Source organism: Salarias fasciatus, chromosome 19 (genome assembly GCF_902148845.1).
Source record: "Salarias fasciatus chromosome 19, fSalaFa1.1, whole genome shotgun sequence".
Classification (NCBI taxonomy): Eukaryota; Metazoa; Chordata; class Actinopteri; order Blenniiformes; family Blenniidae; genus Salarias; species Salarias fasciatus.
In genome coordinates, this window is record NC_043763.1 from 24,003,471 (window position 1) to 24,019,891 (window position 16,421).

Sequence of the window (16,421 nt, forward strand, 5' to 3'; positions counted from 1 at the left end):
CTCGGCTTCACAGCTCAAACCTCAATAAAACACTGAAGTTGACCTCTGATGTGGCGTTGAAAGGCAGCAGAGATGAACTGTCTGCTCAGAGACCTCACAGGGGTTTTTATCGTCTGTCCGCCCCCCTCCCTCCATTCCACCTCCACCCCCGGGGGGCTCGTCACACCTGTCACTGCCATCGGATCAGCCACCAGCGCCTGTTCCCACTCCATTAGCTCGATGAGGAGCAGAGCGCGTCCTTTTGTTCGGAGTCGATCACGTGGAAGAAGGGGAACGCCGCCGTGGCCGTTTTCTCCTGCCTGAGTCTCAATTAACTGAATCCACCAGCAGAGTGGAGTCCTGTTCTCACACCGTCCACGTCTTCACATCCTCCCACACTTTGTCTCCTTCACTCCTCACTCTTTCTGTTTGCTTCTGTTTGATGACTAAGACCAGGACCCGGATGAGACGGAAACAGTTCAACCACTCTCATGAACACTTCACTGAATCCAGAGGAAAAACATGAGAAACAGAAACTCCACCATACAAGGATACTGGGTGTGGTTTCATGACAGGTGGACTAAAGACAAGCAGGACTCTGGAAGACGCTTCTGAAGAACTCTGGGCTGTTCAGAAATTCCCCGTGGATTTCACCTCCAGCAGCGGGCGGCCCGATTGCCTCCACCTGTTCATCACCCTGTACAACCTGGCCGGAGACGGCAGTCGCCACTGAACCATTCTACATCACATGACCGCTCCGTTCAGCCAAACGGACCAACCAGCTGCTTCTGGAGGTTTTTCACCAGACGTCAAGATGGATCTCGGTTGATCCGAGCACACATGCATTTTTCACTCAAACCACTTTCCAATGTGTCATCAGTCGCTCAGGCGAGGTTCCCCGTTCGGACAACCACCGCAGCTCCAAACGCTTCGTGATCTTCATAAACACCTTCCCGTCCAGTACTGTACCAGCTGCCCGAGCCTCAGGTCTGCCCCGACTGCCATTCAGCAGTGATGTTGGGTCTTGTGTGGTGGTGATGGTTGACCACCCAGACCGTGAATGTGGATACAGTGCGACAGTGAGTGGTTAGCGCCGCGGTGGGCGGAAGGGTCGATGGCGCGGAATCTGCAGTCTACCCAGGGTAGCTGTGGCTACGGATATAGCTTACCACCACTGAGTATGGAGTGAATGAATGTTGTAAAGTGACAAAAGTCAGGTCAGAAGAAATGCTCTGCAGCTGGAGCAGAATCACAACGAACCGCTGTGAAGTTCAGGATGACTCAGATCAGAAAAAAGAAAACACTACGACCTCTGAACTGTCTCTAATCACAGCAACACACCAGGAGTGATTCCAGCTCTGAAAACACAGGAAGGGAAGCAAACCAACTCCCAGTGGAACATTTCTGCCGGTTCAATTAACAGGAGTGCAGTGAGTGTTTACAGAAGAGATTTAAGGTGCTTTAAGATAATTACAGGTTCGTCACGGAGCAGTTCTTAAAGAAACGAGACCAAATGGCGAGCAGCTTCAAACCAGGGATCAGAACAGGCTGCGGGACAACGGTGCAGATCACACTGCTCCACAGATCGAGTCATTTCAGTCTAAAAATAATCACATTTTCACCGACTCTTCAGACTGTCACATAGAACATGAGTCCGACAGCGTCTTATTGTCTCAATTCTCAGGAAATCAGAAGTCTGCTAAGTCTTCCTTTACGGACTTTAAGGTGGAAAACAAAGGGAAAAAAATCACAGAACAGGAGGAAATGTTTGGCTGAACTTCTTTCGATGTCGATTTTCAGGGGTTATCAAACCTACCTAGTTTTCTCAGAACAGAAGATTTTAAGAACAAAGTTCCTGATTTATAGCCTGGCACGCCAGACTGTCTCTCCATGCTCAGGGATACATGGGGAAATGTCTTTATATGTGTGACACATAAATAAAGTCAGTTCTGGGGTGCCAGGCTACCCGATTTGTTTTCAACTCAAAAATTTTCTTAAAAAAAAACATCTCATGATATGAAAATGAATGAAATCATGAAACGGTGAATATTTCTGGTTTTTGCATTTCTTTATGACGTTGTGGTTGTTTCTGCATTGTCTTCTTCTCATATTGAATTTGAATATCAAGATTATTTTATGATCTTTTCCAGAAGCCGAGTGAGACTCCCTTTCAGAAACAATTACTGGATGTAGAAGCAGAAGTTTGTCTTGTTTTGACAGTTTAGCCTCCATAATTGACTCAAAGTGCCGTTTATAGGAGTGAATCCAGAAAGTCACACACATTAAAGTATTGACTCTTCTTTTAGAGACCTGACTGAGTCGAAGTAGAGGATTCCTGTGTTGAACTGTAAAGTGATGCTGTGCTGACCTCTGCTGGTCTGCTGCGGTACTGCAGCTCCAAACTGAAACATCTTCTGTTTTATTCTTGTTTGTTTTAGGTTAATCTATTTCAGTCTTATTCCCCTATGTTCTATTTGTTCTTCTAATCTATATTTTTTTAATCTCGGCCTCTTCTAGTTTTATGTAATTTAGTTCATTTTGTGTGTAGTTCTTATCTTTTTTTCTATATATTATTTTAGATTTATTTTAGATGTTCAATGTTTTCTATTCTACTGGAATTCCTTTTGTTGTAGTCTGGTCCTTAACCTTTTTACTCCAGCTGAGTTGTTCTATTCAGATATGTCTCTGTATCTCTCCTCCATCGCATTCTCATCTGTTAACGCTGCTCTTCATTTATAAACTGTTATCAGAAAGTTTGCAATTTTTGCAAATATTTTGTTAAGTTCTGTTCTAATGTACTGCTGTTGATGAATGACATGAGTGAAGGCCGTGATGCGTTCAGGGTCTCAGGCGCCATCAGAAACATCACATTTAAGCCTGTGTGCACTTATGTTGCTGGACCTTTAACCTGTGTATGTGTGTGTGAGAGTGTGTGACTGGTCCTCTATATATAGTGAGTTTCCTGGCCCCCCCCGTCGGTGTGTGTGTTATGGCCGCTGCCTCTCCGGTGACGGAGGTGCGGTCGGTCCTGGGAGCTCTCCACGCTCCAGCTGTGTCAAGCTGCCCCTCAGGTTTCATCTGCGCCGACTGCGACACCACAGCGACTACCGCAGCTCCACCAGCAGCGCCAGCTGTCCCCCGACAGCGCCGTCCTGCCCGGATCTGCTCACACACCCCGAAACTCAGCCCTGAGCTGCACGTGAGTACCCACAACTCTCGACGTGTGTGTGTGTGTGTGTGGTGTGTGTGTGTGTGTGTGTGTGTGTGTGTGTGTGTGTGTGTGTGGATGTAGATGTGGATGTGTGTTTGAGTTGCAGCTGATCACAGGTGATCAGAGGAGTCGAAGTTTGATCCACACGGAAAGTCCTCTGGTCAAGGACTTGTAGCATGAACTGATCCCACACACACACACACACACACACACGTGTGTGTTCCCTGCTGCTATTTCTGGGCCCTGACAGCTTCATAACAGCAGAGACGATGTGAGATTCCTGCAGCTCACTGTCAGCCGGTCAGAGTCTCTTTCCCCGTATTCATGCTCTGATTTCGAAGCTCGCCTGTTTCTCCTGCTGCTTTCTGTTTTCCTCTCATGTGAAGCTCAGAGTCGTTTGCTCATGTTCAGGAGAAACTCTCCATTAATCCACTGCAGGTGACACAGATTTCACTTTACACACTGCACTGCCTGCTCGGTTTGTGATCCAGGTTTTGACCTTTTGTTCTTGAATGAAGCCCAGATTGAATGTTTTTGTAATGGACCTGAAAGCTCCAGCGACAGACTGATGAGCTGCTTCTTTCTCCTGTCGTCATCGTTCTGGACACCGGAGGGCGTGTTTGCTTTACTCTCTGAGCTGTTTTCCACCTTTAAAAGTCGCTCCGCAGCTTGACACAGTGAGAATCTGCTCCTTGACTTGAAATCAAAGCAGGTTTCTCCTCGCCGCTCCCTGAACCTGCAGCCCTGCAGGGCGTGTCTGAACAATGACTGCTGATTTATGACTCCTCGAAGCTGCTGCCAGGCGGTTCATCCCAGTAAATCAGCTGAGCGGCTTTTCTCACGTCACTCTGGTCGTTCGTTAGTGGAGAAGAATCGCCGCCGTCCTGCAGAATGTCAGCCTGCGCTGAGAGGCCGCCGCCGCTGTTTTTATCACTTTACACCAGATAAAACACGTTTGAACATCACAGGTCACACGGTGACCAGTTATTCATGTATCATGTATTCATTCAGAGCAGTTTTAACCTTTTATGTGAATTTAACTGATTCAGCTCAGTTGTTTTGACCTTTGACCCTTTTTTTTCCTTACGTTTGCCATTTTAGCCTTTTGTGCATTTTTTGCAATGCTCCTTCTAAGACTTTCTTTAGTTAGAAGCTTTTTTAACGCAGTTGTAGTCTTTTTAGCTATTTCATCCAGCATAATCTCTTAAACAATGAATCAGGTATGCAAATAAAATTAAAACAGAAGTAATCTCAAGATGAAAATGGTTTTAATACAATTTCCAGGAAGCTTCATAGAGCCAACGCAGACACTAAAGAGCCTCCTGTGGCTGTTTTGCACAATATCGACTAATTCCTCCTGTAAATGAGGAAAGTAAATTCAGAAGAATCTCTCCCACCTCTTTTTCACGTCTCGGTTCATTCATGGTAGAAAGAGCAGAAACGAGAATCCAGGGAGGTCAGAACGTCTTCAGGTCGACCGAGAGACGGCCCACCCCACCCACTGATCCACCCAGCCAGTCATCGAGCTTGATTGCTGGGCTAATCTAGGAATGAGGAACACCACCGCTGGTTACCACGATTACTGAAGTAGATCGCCATCCTGATATGATACCGATGGCCTCCGATGTGATCACTTGACTCGGGTTATCGTTTGTGAACCGCATGCGTGTGTGACCGTCTCTCCAGGCTTTTGGTGGTAAAAGTCAAGAGGAAATGTGTTCCACGCGACGGCCGTTTGAAGTGTTGTGTGTGTTGGTGTGTCCCTCCCTCCGCTGTGTTGCCTCGCTGCTACAATTAGAGCTGACCGCGTCGACTCGTGACTTTGACTCGGGGAAACGTTCGTCTCTGCTGCTCTCGGTCTTCTTCTCTCTGTTTCTCCCTGCAGACTAACTTTCAGTGTTTCTTCTTCTTCGTCTGCAAAAACAGGAGAATTTCTCACCGTTCCAGACGTGGAATTGATCCCTTTATGTGAACGAAGTGATCAGATCGATGAGCAGCAGGAATACAGTCTGTGGATCAATCCCATCATGCTTTGCTGTTGGTCAGATCTGTGTTGTTTGTTCAGATTTTGTCCAGATGTGGCATCTTGCAGGATTCATTCAGTCCTGGAGAATCTGGGAAAGTGTTGGAAACATGGAATACAACTTCAAGGCCCTGGAGAAGTTTTGTGTTGAAAGTTTTGTAAATTTAAATGTAGATGCTGTAATTGATATGTAGGTGTTAGTATTATTTATGTGATGATGTGTTCAGCTGAAAATGAACAATTATCTGGTGTTTTATTTTTGTGAAAAATTAGCAGATGAACTGCAAATATTTTAATTGTGAATACAGTGAATGTCGTCGTGTTGAGAAGCACCTCATGTTTGAATACTGGACTAAAATCATTTCAGTGAAGAGTGAAGCTGTGTTTCGGTCCTGGAAGTCATTGGTGAAAAGGTGAATGAACCCTGATCTCCAGCTGCTTCTTTCTGAGTCTGGAGGCTTCAGGATGGTGCCTTGTGCTGGAAACTGTCAGATCTGGCAACCCTGCTGAACACAGATACCTCCGATTCAACAGGACTCCTGATTCAAGTGAGACGCCTCAACTGAGACAGATTTAACTTCCTCATCCGACAGAAATGTTTACGTGACCTGGTTTTAATGGGATCGGTCCATGTAGCATGACTGCTAGCTGTTAGCAGCATTAGCAATGCGTTAGCAATGTAAAAGATCAATATCTGAAGTCTTCAGTATGAATGTCAGTCTCACGTCTCCAATCGGAGGAGGAGGAAGTCGCACCTTCTCAATCTTTTCTTTGCTCCTTCCTCATTCCCTTAAATTACAGTGTACTCCTGTTGCACAGACTCTTCAAAACGGATCGATACATGCTGATTGGTGTAGCCTCTCTCTGGCCACCGCCCCCCCATGATGATTTTCACATCCTAAATTTTTTTGCTGCTCTCGTTCCATCCGTTGGCAGCTGATCTGAAGCTTTCAGAACATTCAGATACCTCCGTGGCCCACTACCAACACCACACACACACACCACTCCTCGTTCTCACTCGTCGTCACTCTCACGGTAGCGTTTTATCGTTCTGCAGCTGCGTCGTAATTTTTAGAAAACAATGCGAAACCTTGGTTGTGTACGTGCAATGCATCATGGGAGTGACCTTGAATCAGTTCAGAATGAAGCGTGCGGACTCCTGATTGAAAAGCAAGGGGGCCAACGTACGGCGCACAGGCCCCAAAACCGGCCCGGCTCCACCAGCGAGGGTCCGAGCCGGTCAGGGGAGGGAGCCGGCCAGAGGAAGGAAATGACGGTTTTTCCATTTTGTTTATATAAAAGTATGACCCACTTTTAGCAACATGCTATTTTGTTTTACATATGGTATGGTATGGTATGCATTATTTGTCAGGACAGTGCACAACAAAACATTAACCAAAAGAGGAGAGATGCTGGTGCCAGGTCATAGCAGAATGCTCATTTCCAGCAGTAATCCCTGGGCAGGTTGGTGGTTTAACAGAGAAACATTTTGAGTTTGATACAAAGGACCAAGAAAAAAAAAAAACTGTTAAATTAAAACACATGTTTTTGAGCAATCTTCTTGCACCACCCCACGTATACTCAACCACTCTCTCATTCACTCTCTTTCAGATCACCAGTCTCTGTCATTCAAAACACTAAAGCACTCATGTCGACATATTGTTTTGCCAGCAGCCATTTCTTTGTCAGACGTGCAAAAGTGGGAAATTCTGTGCAAGTCAAGTACTCTATGGTAGTTTATTCCAATGTTTCGTCTCTGCCGCTTCCATGGAAACAGACATTGTTTTCGAAAATATGGAACTTACTGACGCAGAAAATGTGAAAAACTTTTTTTAAGTAAAACATCCCAGTGACGACAAACATGAGGAACAAGCAGGAACCTTCAACATAAAAGCATTCCCCACTCAGTTTGAGGTTCCAGAAAGTGTCTTAAATTTAGTTTTCTTAGATTTGTGTGAATGTTAGTCAGAATAGACGATGCCTCAGCCACACCTGTGATCTGTAGGAGGTCCTCTGAGTGGGTCCCAGACCTCAGGCTGGAAACCACAACTTCAGGTTTTTATTCTGCTTTTCTTTTGCTGTGGGAGGTCTGATCGAGAGTGGTGATGATAATGCTTTAAGTGAGATGACGATGATGAAGTGGGACATTGAGCCCCCCCCCCCTCCACGACACACACACACACACACACACACACACACACACACACACACTCCCCCCTTAAAATACTGGAGCTGCTGCTATATGACGACCTGACGTGACATTTGCTCCCACATACATGTGCCGCCGCCTTATTTTGGGCGTGTCACCTGTCCGTCCTCCTGACCGTCACGTCAGCCGTGCTGGTGGGCGAATCAAACACACACTCACAGGATTTTTTTTTTTTTTGTGTGTGTCACACATTTCTTTCTGTTTTGTTTCAAAGCATAACCCAGCTCCTTCTACAAACCCCCCCAGATCTTTTTTATGACACTTTTCTGCTGCTTTGTTTTTCAGACTACGTCAAAGATTCATACGCTGAATTAGTCTGGAGGTGTCAAACATTCGGCCCGGGGCCAGAACTGGCTGCTAAGGTCCACTGTTGCCTGAGGGATGACTCTGCTAAGTTAAAAAACTGCAAAGACAATCATTTTGTCTTTTGAAGTTACTTCCTCCTCATCTCCAAGTACATAAAACATTAAGAACACAGATTAGCAGAAAACGTTGGCCACAGTAGTGCTCGTGAAATAGCATTAGCATCAAAGCCGCTGTGTGATTGTTAATGAAAAAACACAGAGCAGTTGAAGGCTTTTATCAACATCAGCTAAAGATTGTATTGCTTCGTTCAACTGAGAGTAGCATTAGCCTGTATTCAAATATCTATGGTTAGCATTAACCTGTATCCCAAAAGCTGTGGCTAGCATTAGCCTGTATTTGAATTGTTGTGGCTAGCATTAGCCAGAATCCCAATAGCTGTGGTTAGCATTAGCCTGTCTAAATTTTGCTCTGCCTCCGATCCTCGGTGCTGTCTTCATGTTCTTCATGTTGTTGTTAGCTCGTACCTTGTGTAACTTGTGTGTCCTTCAGAGCGGTGCCATGCTGCCGGCAGTCTGTGGATGAGACAGAATGTGGTCCGACGCCCCCTGCAGAGATGAGCCCATGGAGCGGGGGTCCGTCCCCCTGGACATCGACAACATCCACATCCTGCTACAAGGTTGACCCCCCCCCCACACACACAAATACACACAGCACCCCCAATAGCGCTGGCCCAAAGTTAGCTGCTCTGCTGGGAAAATGCTAAAGTCCTGTAATTTTGTGTAACTCTTCACGACATGACAAGCCAGCCTCATCTGACAGTTATCGCGCAAGCTTGCTAGCTGTCAGTTACTATGCGTGTTAGCATGTTTGCTAACAATAAAATGTTAAACGGTCTGACATAAAAATTGACACCTCCTTTAGCTAATCAACACGAAGATGGTTCAGACCTGCTAACTATCAGTTATGACATGTTAGCACGTTTGCTAACAGCATGCTAACCTTTGGTTACACTGCTGTAGACTTTTGGTGGTACTTTGACAAGTTCACATTACCGAAGTACAAAACGCTGAAGGATCTGCTCTGTGATTGGATGACTCTGGTTCTGAGCCTTCTGGGAGTTTTCCATCAGTCACAGTGAGGAGAGGTGTGGTGCCCAGTCCTGTCAGAGAAATCTGAGCGTGTGTGTGTGTGTGTGTGTGTGTGTGTGTGTGTGTGTGTGTGTGTGTGTGTGTGTGTGTGTGTGTGTGTGTGTGTGTGTGTGTGTGTGTTGCACAGAGCACCTCTCTGGTTTCAGTCGCCTCTCCGAGCCGCCGTTGGCTGGATGTGTGCAGACTGCACAGAGTTAATGACTCCGTCACACTTCTGAAGCGTCGCTGACATTTACAGTGTGAACAACAAAGTGAAACGCCGTGAAATCCCAGCTCCTCTCAACCACAGCGGAGTTCCCCAGGACAGTTCTTCAGTTTCAAACTGATTACAGAAAGAAAAACTGACGCCCTTCTCTCTGTCTGTCTGGCGTTTTTACACTGAAAAGCATGGGGAGATGTCAGAAACAGGAAGTGATGAGATGTTAGAGGTTAGCATGGGCGCTGGATGCTGCGGGTGGTGTGCGGGTCGTGTCAGAGCAGGTCTGCAGCCTCAGTGAGAAGGGGGCGGAGCCTGTGAGGACTCACCTGGCTCCCTGCAGGCTGCTGTGGCTCATCCAGATCAGAGCTCGGTGCTAACGGAGGAGGCGCCGCCGTTAGCGTGGGAACAGTGTGACGATCCGCTAACGTCCAGCTGCTGAGTCAGCATGAGCTCCTCCAGCTCAGGTCAGTGCTTCTGCCTCACTCCTGTCAGGTTCAAGTTCACTACTCACAACAGGTTCAGGATGTTTGACTTCTGGGTGAACTTTATGGAAAAACTAAAAAGTTCATGTTCCAGTGATTTTATATCATGAAAGTAGAAACCTCAGTGGTGGATTCCTCATCTGAAGCAGTTTATTGAAACTGAAACCACCGACAGTGGAGGGTAGACCACAGCAAGGACTGTCAGTGTCTCAGTAGGTCCAGTTCCAGCTTGACGTGGTCTCCTGCTGTTCTCCATGGACTGATGAGCTCTGAAGGACGTTCTCCAGCTCGCTGAGGTTCTGCTGCCGAGTCACCGGCCCATCCACAGCTTTCCTGTGACATTCTGGAGAAAGTGCAGTTCTCTCCAGTAGAGGTTCTCCAGCCTGCAGCAGCCGTTCACTCATGATGATGCCTCCTCCATGCCGCTGCAGCATTGTGGTTTATGATGATGCCTCCTCCATGCTGATGGAGCACTGTGGTCCATGATGAAATGAGGCCTGTGTTGTTCATACAGACGCTCAGTGACTGAATGATGATGTTGTTCAGGCAGCACAGGCGTCTCACTGTACCTTCAAAAAGTGTACAGTAGTTCTATACGAACCAGATCACGAGATTATAACATTACCTTAAAAAATCTTATAATTTTTTTTCATATTACTAAAATAAAGTTGTGCGAATGTTCATAATTATATATACCCAAACGGCTCAGAGCTAATTAGCTAAGTGGCCAACTGTTACTAGCAGGGTGGCATGCTTAAGAAGAAGTAGCCAAAGTGCGAATTGTTCAGCTTTTGACTGTGAGGTTATATTTCTCATGACGGCTCCTGACAAACTGACGCAGTGAGTGATGGGAATCGAACCGTGTCTGATTTACTGTTTGTCTTCGTCCGCAGTGGAGCAGGAGCAGATCCAGAAGAGGACGTTCACCAACTGGGTCAACGCTCAGCTAGCAAAGGTGAGACTCACGGCGCGGCGCTGCGCTCCGGTTCGACTTCCGTCCACAGCTCTGAAAAAATTCTGCTCGGCATCAAACCATCTTCTGATCAGAGACTTCAGAAACAAACAGTCCTTTATATGACGCTCATGCTAGCTGTGTGCCGTCAATCGCATGGTTGTGGAGATAGTTCCATCATCAATCACTTGTACTGAAAGTGGGAAACAAGCAGACAAATTTGACAGGCGTCGTCTGTCTTGTGTTGTGATCCCCTGAGGCAGACATTTTGAATCTTGTCTGTTGACGTCTTCAGTTGAGTCTTTAACTCGTCGTCATCAGGGTCCCACGTTAAATCATTGAGTTCCCGCAGGACACAGATGACACAACGTGACTGTGAAGAATTTCCTCTCAGAGCTGAAGAACCGCTGCAGAGACTCACATGAACCCCCTGTCACAGACAGCAGTGGGATGCCCCGCCCCCTGCAGGCCGTCGGCCGTACGCCTGCACAGCCTGATGCTTTTATGTGACCTGTTCAGGTGGAAACACGAAGAACACGCAGCATCCTGTCAGTAAAGCTTTTCACTGAAACTCAAACACTCCGTTTGGCCTCGGCTGGATTCCAGTCACTCTGATTAGTTCCTGCTTCACGGTCAATCAGAGGAATCAGCTGCGCAGTGGGTTCTGTACAGGGCTTCTGTTTTTCTGTACAATGGACACAGGCTGTGAGGAAAACTCATAAAAGTGTGTTTCCTACACAGAAATACGAGCTAAACATGCCAACCATCAGCTTGAAAGGTCCTTAGAAATCAGCTGCTTTTATCCTGATTTGTAAAAACTCAAAAAACAGTAACAAGGGGTTTTCCCCATTTTTCTGTTTTGCTAGCTTGTAGCTTAGTTTGCTAGCCCGTTCCAAACTGAATTTTTCATTCTGATAGCTTGTTTAGTTCTTTATAAGCATGATGGTGGCTTTATTTGTCTGGCTTTAGTTTGCAAATTAGCTCCAACCATTGGTTTGTGGCTTTGATTGTTGGCTGGTTCCAAACCTTGGTTTAGATCCTCGCTTCAGCACATAGCGTCACTTTGTTCTGAATTAGCCAGAAGAGCTTCAGGAGAACCGAACACTTTCAGACCTCTGAAAGTTTAGAAGACTTTCAGGAGAACCGAAGACCTTCAAGAGCACTGAACACCTTCAGACCTGAAAGTTTAGAAGAGCTTCAGGAGAACCGAACACCTTCAGACCTCAGAGAGTTCCTGACCTTGTCCTCGATCATGAGTCAGCAGCAGACTCTCTTTCTGCTGCCTGGTGGAGGTTAGCTCTGAGCGCTAGCAGGCCGTGTGTTTAAATTTAGCGTGAAGGAGCAAAGTTCACAGCTCCCAGACAGACAGCGACAGACGGACCTCCACCTCCAGCCCCCACCCCGTACGGCCCTGCTGCTGCTGCTGCTGCTGCTGCCACTGCTGCTGCGCACAACTGTCTGGGCAGCTAGCAAACAATGCAAACAGCTACAAGCTAATCTCTGGAATTAGCTGGTAAACAGAGCTACAAGGCATTGACTTTATTAGCGAGCTAAAAATACCACTGGCCGTAAAACAGGCTATTTTTAGAGTTTGTGCTCTGAAATAACTCTTTCTTTATGTTACGATGTTTCAGTGGTCTGTGGAGTCTTTGATAAAATGGAAATGTGTTAGCATGTGAGTCAATACAGAGGAAGTATGTCTGTTTATTTCTGGAGAAAAAAACAGGAAGCATTTCCTTAACAAAAATATTTAAATGTATATTTCTATCATTTGCTGCTTTTTTTTAACTTCTGTGTGTGTGTGTGTGTGTGTGTGTGTGTGTGTGTGTGTGTGTGTGTGTGTGTGTGTGTGTGTGTGTGTGTGTGTGTGTGTGTGTTCCAGAGGAGACCCCCTCTCTGGTCACTGATCTGTTCAATGATCTCCGTGATGGCTCTAAACTGTTGGACCTTCTGGAGGTGATGAGCGGACAAATCATTGTGAGTTTCTGTTTCGACAGGCAAACAACAGGCAGCTAAAAACTCAACAAATGAACTGAATGAATGACCGACCAGACAATGACCAGCTAAATGAACGAGTGACGGACCAGATAAATGATCGACCAGATGAATAGCAGCTTAATTTCTTGAATAATCAATGAATTACTTAAAAAACTTACTGAAACAATTTTTAAAAAGTGTGTGTGTGTGTGGTGTGTGTGTGTGTGTGTGTGTGTGTGTGTGTGTGTGTGTGTGTGTGTGTGTGTGTTCCAGGTGCGGGAGCGAGGTCAGGGAATGTTCCAGCACAGGAGTAACATTGAGAAAGCTCTGGCCTTCCTCAAGAAGAAATCGGTAAATTCCAAATCCAATGCCAAATAATCATTACAATCACTCCCTGGAGCGGTAATTTAACACCAGCATCAGTCGTGGGAGGGGCTAAGACATGTGAGGTTTAATTAAAATGTGTGATTACCAAAGCTGTGAAGAGATTTGTGTTTCTCACCAGATCAAACTGGTCAACATCAACATTCCCGACATCACCAGCGGAAAGCCGTCCATCATCCTGGGCCTCGTCTGGACCATCATCCTCCAGTACCACGTACGTTACTCACCTACAAGTTGATCACATACGTTACTCCACCTGCAAGATCACCACGTACGTTACGCCACCTTAGAAGTTCACATACTACAGAGGTATTTTGATGGAAAAGGTTTGAGCACTTGTACAAGTACAATTTGTAGTTGTGTTTGTATATTTGTGAAAGCTTGAGAAATGGAATTCATACAGTATTTGCATACAGTGAGTTGTGTACGACAATACACTAAAACTTGAAGATTAACAAATCCTTAATACAGGTGCAAATTTTATTTTACAAGTCATGAATTGAAAAACTTAGTCATTTTTTCTACTATTGTGCAGTAAATTTGGTGAAAAACACATTTGTGCTGCTGTATCTACATGAAGTTTTTATCAGGGTCACAGATTGTTTTTTCTTCAACTTAATATCAGACATTGCGAAGCTGTGCTGACAGATTTGGTGAAAAACGATCTGATCGTTCAGTCGATGGAGAAAAAGGCGTTGCTGTTTTGACTTCACTTAGAGTATTACTAAATATGTGCTTATTTCACGTATAGAGCTGAAGCTACAGCACTGTGCTGATGCTGCTGAAGCCAACACAAATCTTAAAGTTAAATATAAATATACAAATTATGAAGATTAACTAAGATGTTGTTAGCGCTGCAGTTTGAGTTCATTGAAGTAGACAGAGTCAGACGTTCCTCTCACAGCTGGAGTGTTTCTGCGTCCTCAGATCGAGGAGCTGGCCAGCGGCCTGTCCTTCGACTCCCGTCAGTCGTCCATGGAGTCTCTGTCCAGCCTGGACACGCGCTCGTCGTTGTCCAGCCGCTCAGCCGGCAGCAGCCCGCTGCCCCCCCGGGGCTCGCCGCTACACACCCGCTTCCGGGTGTCCGCCAAGAAGGCCCTGCTGCTGTGGGTTCGGGAGCAGTGCCACAAGTACGCTAACGGCACCGACATGACCCACTGTGGTCGCAGCTACCTGTGCTGTGTTTCTGTTAACTATACCTTGCTAACTGTTCTGTTGGCTGCTGACTGTACACTGCTAACTGTACGCTGCTAGCCATACTGTTAGCTACTGACTCTACAATTAGCTGCTAACTGTGCACTGCTAATGTCTCAACTCTCGAATTTTCACCTTTTACAATTCCGACTATAATCTGAAAAGTGTAGAATTCTCCAAATCAAAATTCTACAACTCTATTGAAAAAGAGACCGAATATCAATGAAGTCCAAATTCTAAAATCCTGACATTAACCTCAGAAAATAAAGCTTAAACAAGTCATAATGGTAAATTTTGAAGTGAAATTTAGAATTTGATCAATTCTAATCCTCAAAATTCAAATTCTGAGAACTTAAGAATTTGAAACTGATGGAGTCAAAATTTGAGAATTCCATTTCTTTTTCGTTCTGATTTTAGATTTTGAATTTGAAAAGTCAGAATTTTTTTGTAGAATTAAAAAAAAAAAAAATCTGACTTTAAAAGTCGAGAGTTATAAATTTTAGAAAAATATGCATTTGTGATTAAATGTTCAAATTCTCTGAAGTCAGATTTCATGACGTTTTATTGTAATCTATGAATTTTGACCTTTGAAATTTAAACATTCTGACTTTGGAATTTTAGAATTCTGACTTTAGATTTTAGAATCTTAAAACCAAAACTTATATTTTCTAAGAAATTAAACATTGTAGAACTTAATTTTTAGACTTTTTTTTTTTAACATTTTGATTTTCTGTTAAAAAAAAAAAAAAAATCATAATTTTTGTAGAGGACTCAAAGGTTTAATTTAAAAAAAGCTCAGATAATGTGGTTAAAGTTCAACTTCAGGAAGTTGAACTTTAAAAAGATTCAAGATTTTCTTTAGAATTCTGAGGTTTGAGTCACAAAATTCAGATTTCTAAATGTTGGAAGTCTGAATTCAAAGAATTCTATTTTTTATATAATTGTAGTGATTTTTTCAGAACTGTGACTTTGAGATTGTAATGAAAGCATTAGGTGTCATGCTAACGTCTTTATGCCCCCCGCCCCCCACTGCCCCGTCCAGAGCCGGATGCACGGTGAACGTGAGGGACTTTAAGTCCAGCTGGCGAAGCGGCGTGGTCTTCCTGGCCGTCCTGTACGCTCTGCGGCCCGACCTGGTGGATCTGTCCAAGGCCAGGACCAGGAGCAACCGGCAGAACCTGGAGGAGGCGTTCCGCATCGCCGAGAGGGAGCTGAGGATCCCCCGGCTGCTGGAGCCCGACGGTCAGCGGAAACTTAAATCTCAGATCAAATCTCAGACTGATAGTTCAGCCTCCGCTCCTCTGGGGGGCGCTGCAGGGAGGAGCTGGGGGGCCACAGCGTTTCAAAAAATACACAAAACGGAGGTTAAAATGATGTTTCACATCAACTCTCATGGCAATTATACTGTATTTTAATGTAAAAATGGCAGGAAGTCTGTCGTTTCAGCAATGAATTAGCTGCTTACAGTTAGCTGTTAAATGTTAATAACACGCTTCGCTGCTACCGGTTAACTGAGAAACTCCTGAAATGTCTATTTAAAACCATCCAGGCTGCGTTTAGCGAGTGAAAAGGAGCTGCAGCATCAGCACGTCACTCTGAAACGATTCATCCTGAGAAAAATAGGAGAACAAAGAGACTTGTGATCTGATTTCAACAACAGAAAAACAGTAATTCCTCATCATCACCCTTTGTTTTATGAAGTCTTTATGCTCCAATACTTTTCCACATGTTTTCTGTTTCTTCTCAGGACAAAGTTTAAACAGTAAATAGTTGAGAATTATAGAGAAAGAAAAGTATTTCCTGACGTATACTGGAGTTTATTTTCCTCTCTGAGGTGTTTGTGAAGAGTTAAGAGCTTTGTAGGAACCTGTTTGGGTTGGGCGCATCTCGCTGACACACTTTTAAAATCAGTTTGCAGCACTCAAAACCGACCCGGGGCAGATCCAGGCGGACCGGGGCAGTTCCTCCAGCCTGCCTCCTCACTCCTCCTGCTCTCATTTATTACCAAACCAAACTGAGAGTTTCTTTTTAAATGTCATCAACTCCTCAAAGCAGCTTATAAAAGGTTTTCCTGGTGATTCCTGTGTTTCCATCAGTCCTAAGTCTCTTCACTGACCACGTCATCCGATTTATTGTCAAATCTTTCAAGTAAATAAAAACTTTATTTTACCATTTTTGATATTATTTTTAAAGTTGAAGACTTTAGTAGTTACTGCTTTTTCAGGCCTTTTGGTTTAAACCCAGAGAATGAAGCAAAGTGTCTTCAGAACGGGGCGTGACTCCTGGTTTACCTCTTATCCCACATTTTTGGATTATTCTTGACCTGGTTGAAACATTTGGGGTTTTGCAGCTGAAGT

The 16,421-nt window shown here is 44.9% G+C and overlaps 1 protein-coding gene across 1 annotated transcript in view; it reads left to right on the forward strand.

The window, feature by feature from the left end:
• The first annotated feature begins 8,333 nt into the window (after window positions 1-8,333).
• Window positions 8,334-16,421, forward strand: part of syne2b (spectrin repeat containing, nuclear envelope 2b) — a 120,281-nt gene continuing 112,193 nt past the window's right edge. Inside the window, 7 exon segments of the mRNA XM_030117541.1 lie at window positions 8,334-8,404; window positions 10,451-10,519; window positions 12,398-12,486; window positions 12,760-12,837; window positions 12,992-13,084; window positions 13,798-14,000; window positions 15,107-15,306. Coding sequence (XP_029973401.1) covers window positions 8,350-8,404; window positions 10,451-10,519; window positions 12,398-12,486; window positions 12,760-12,837; window positions 12,992-13,084; window positions 13,798-14,000; window positions 15,107-15,306 — 787 coding nt within the window. The 5' untranslated portion in view covers window positions 8,334-8,349.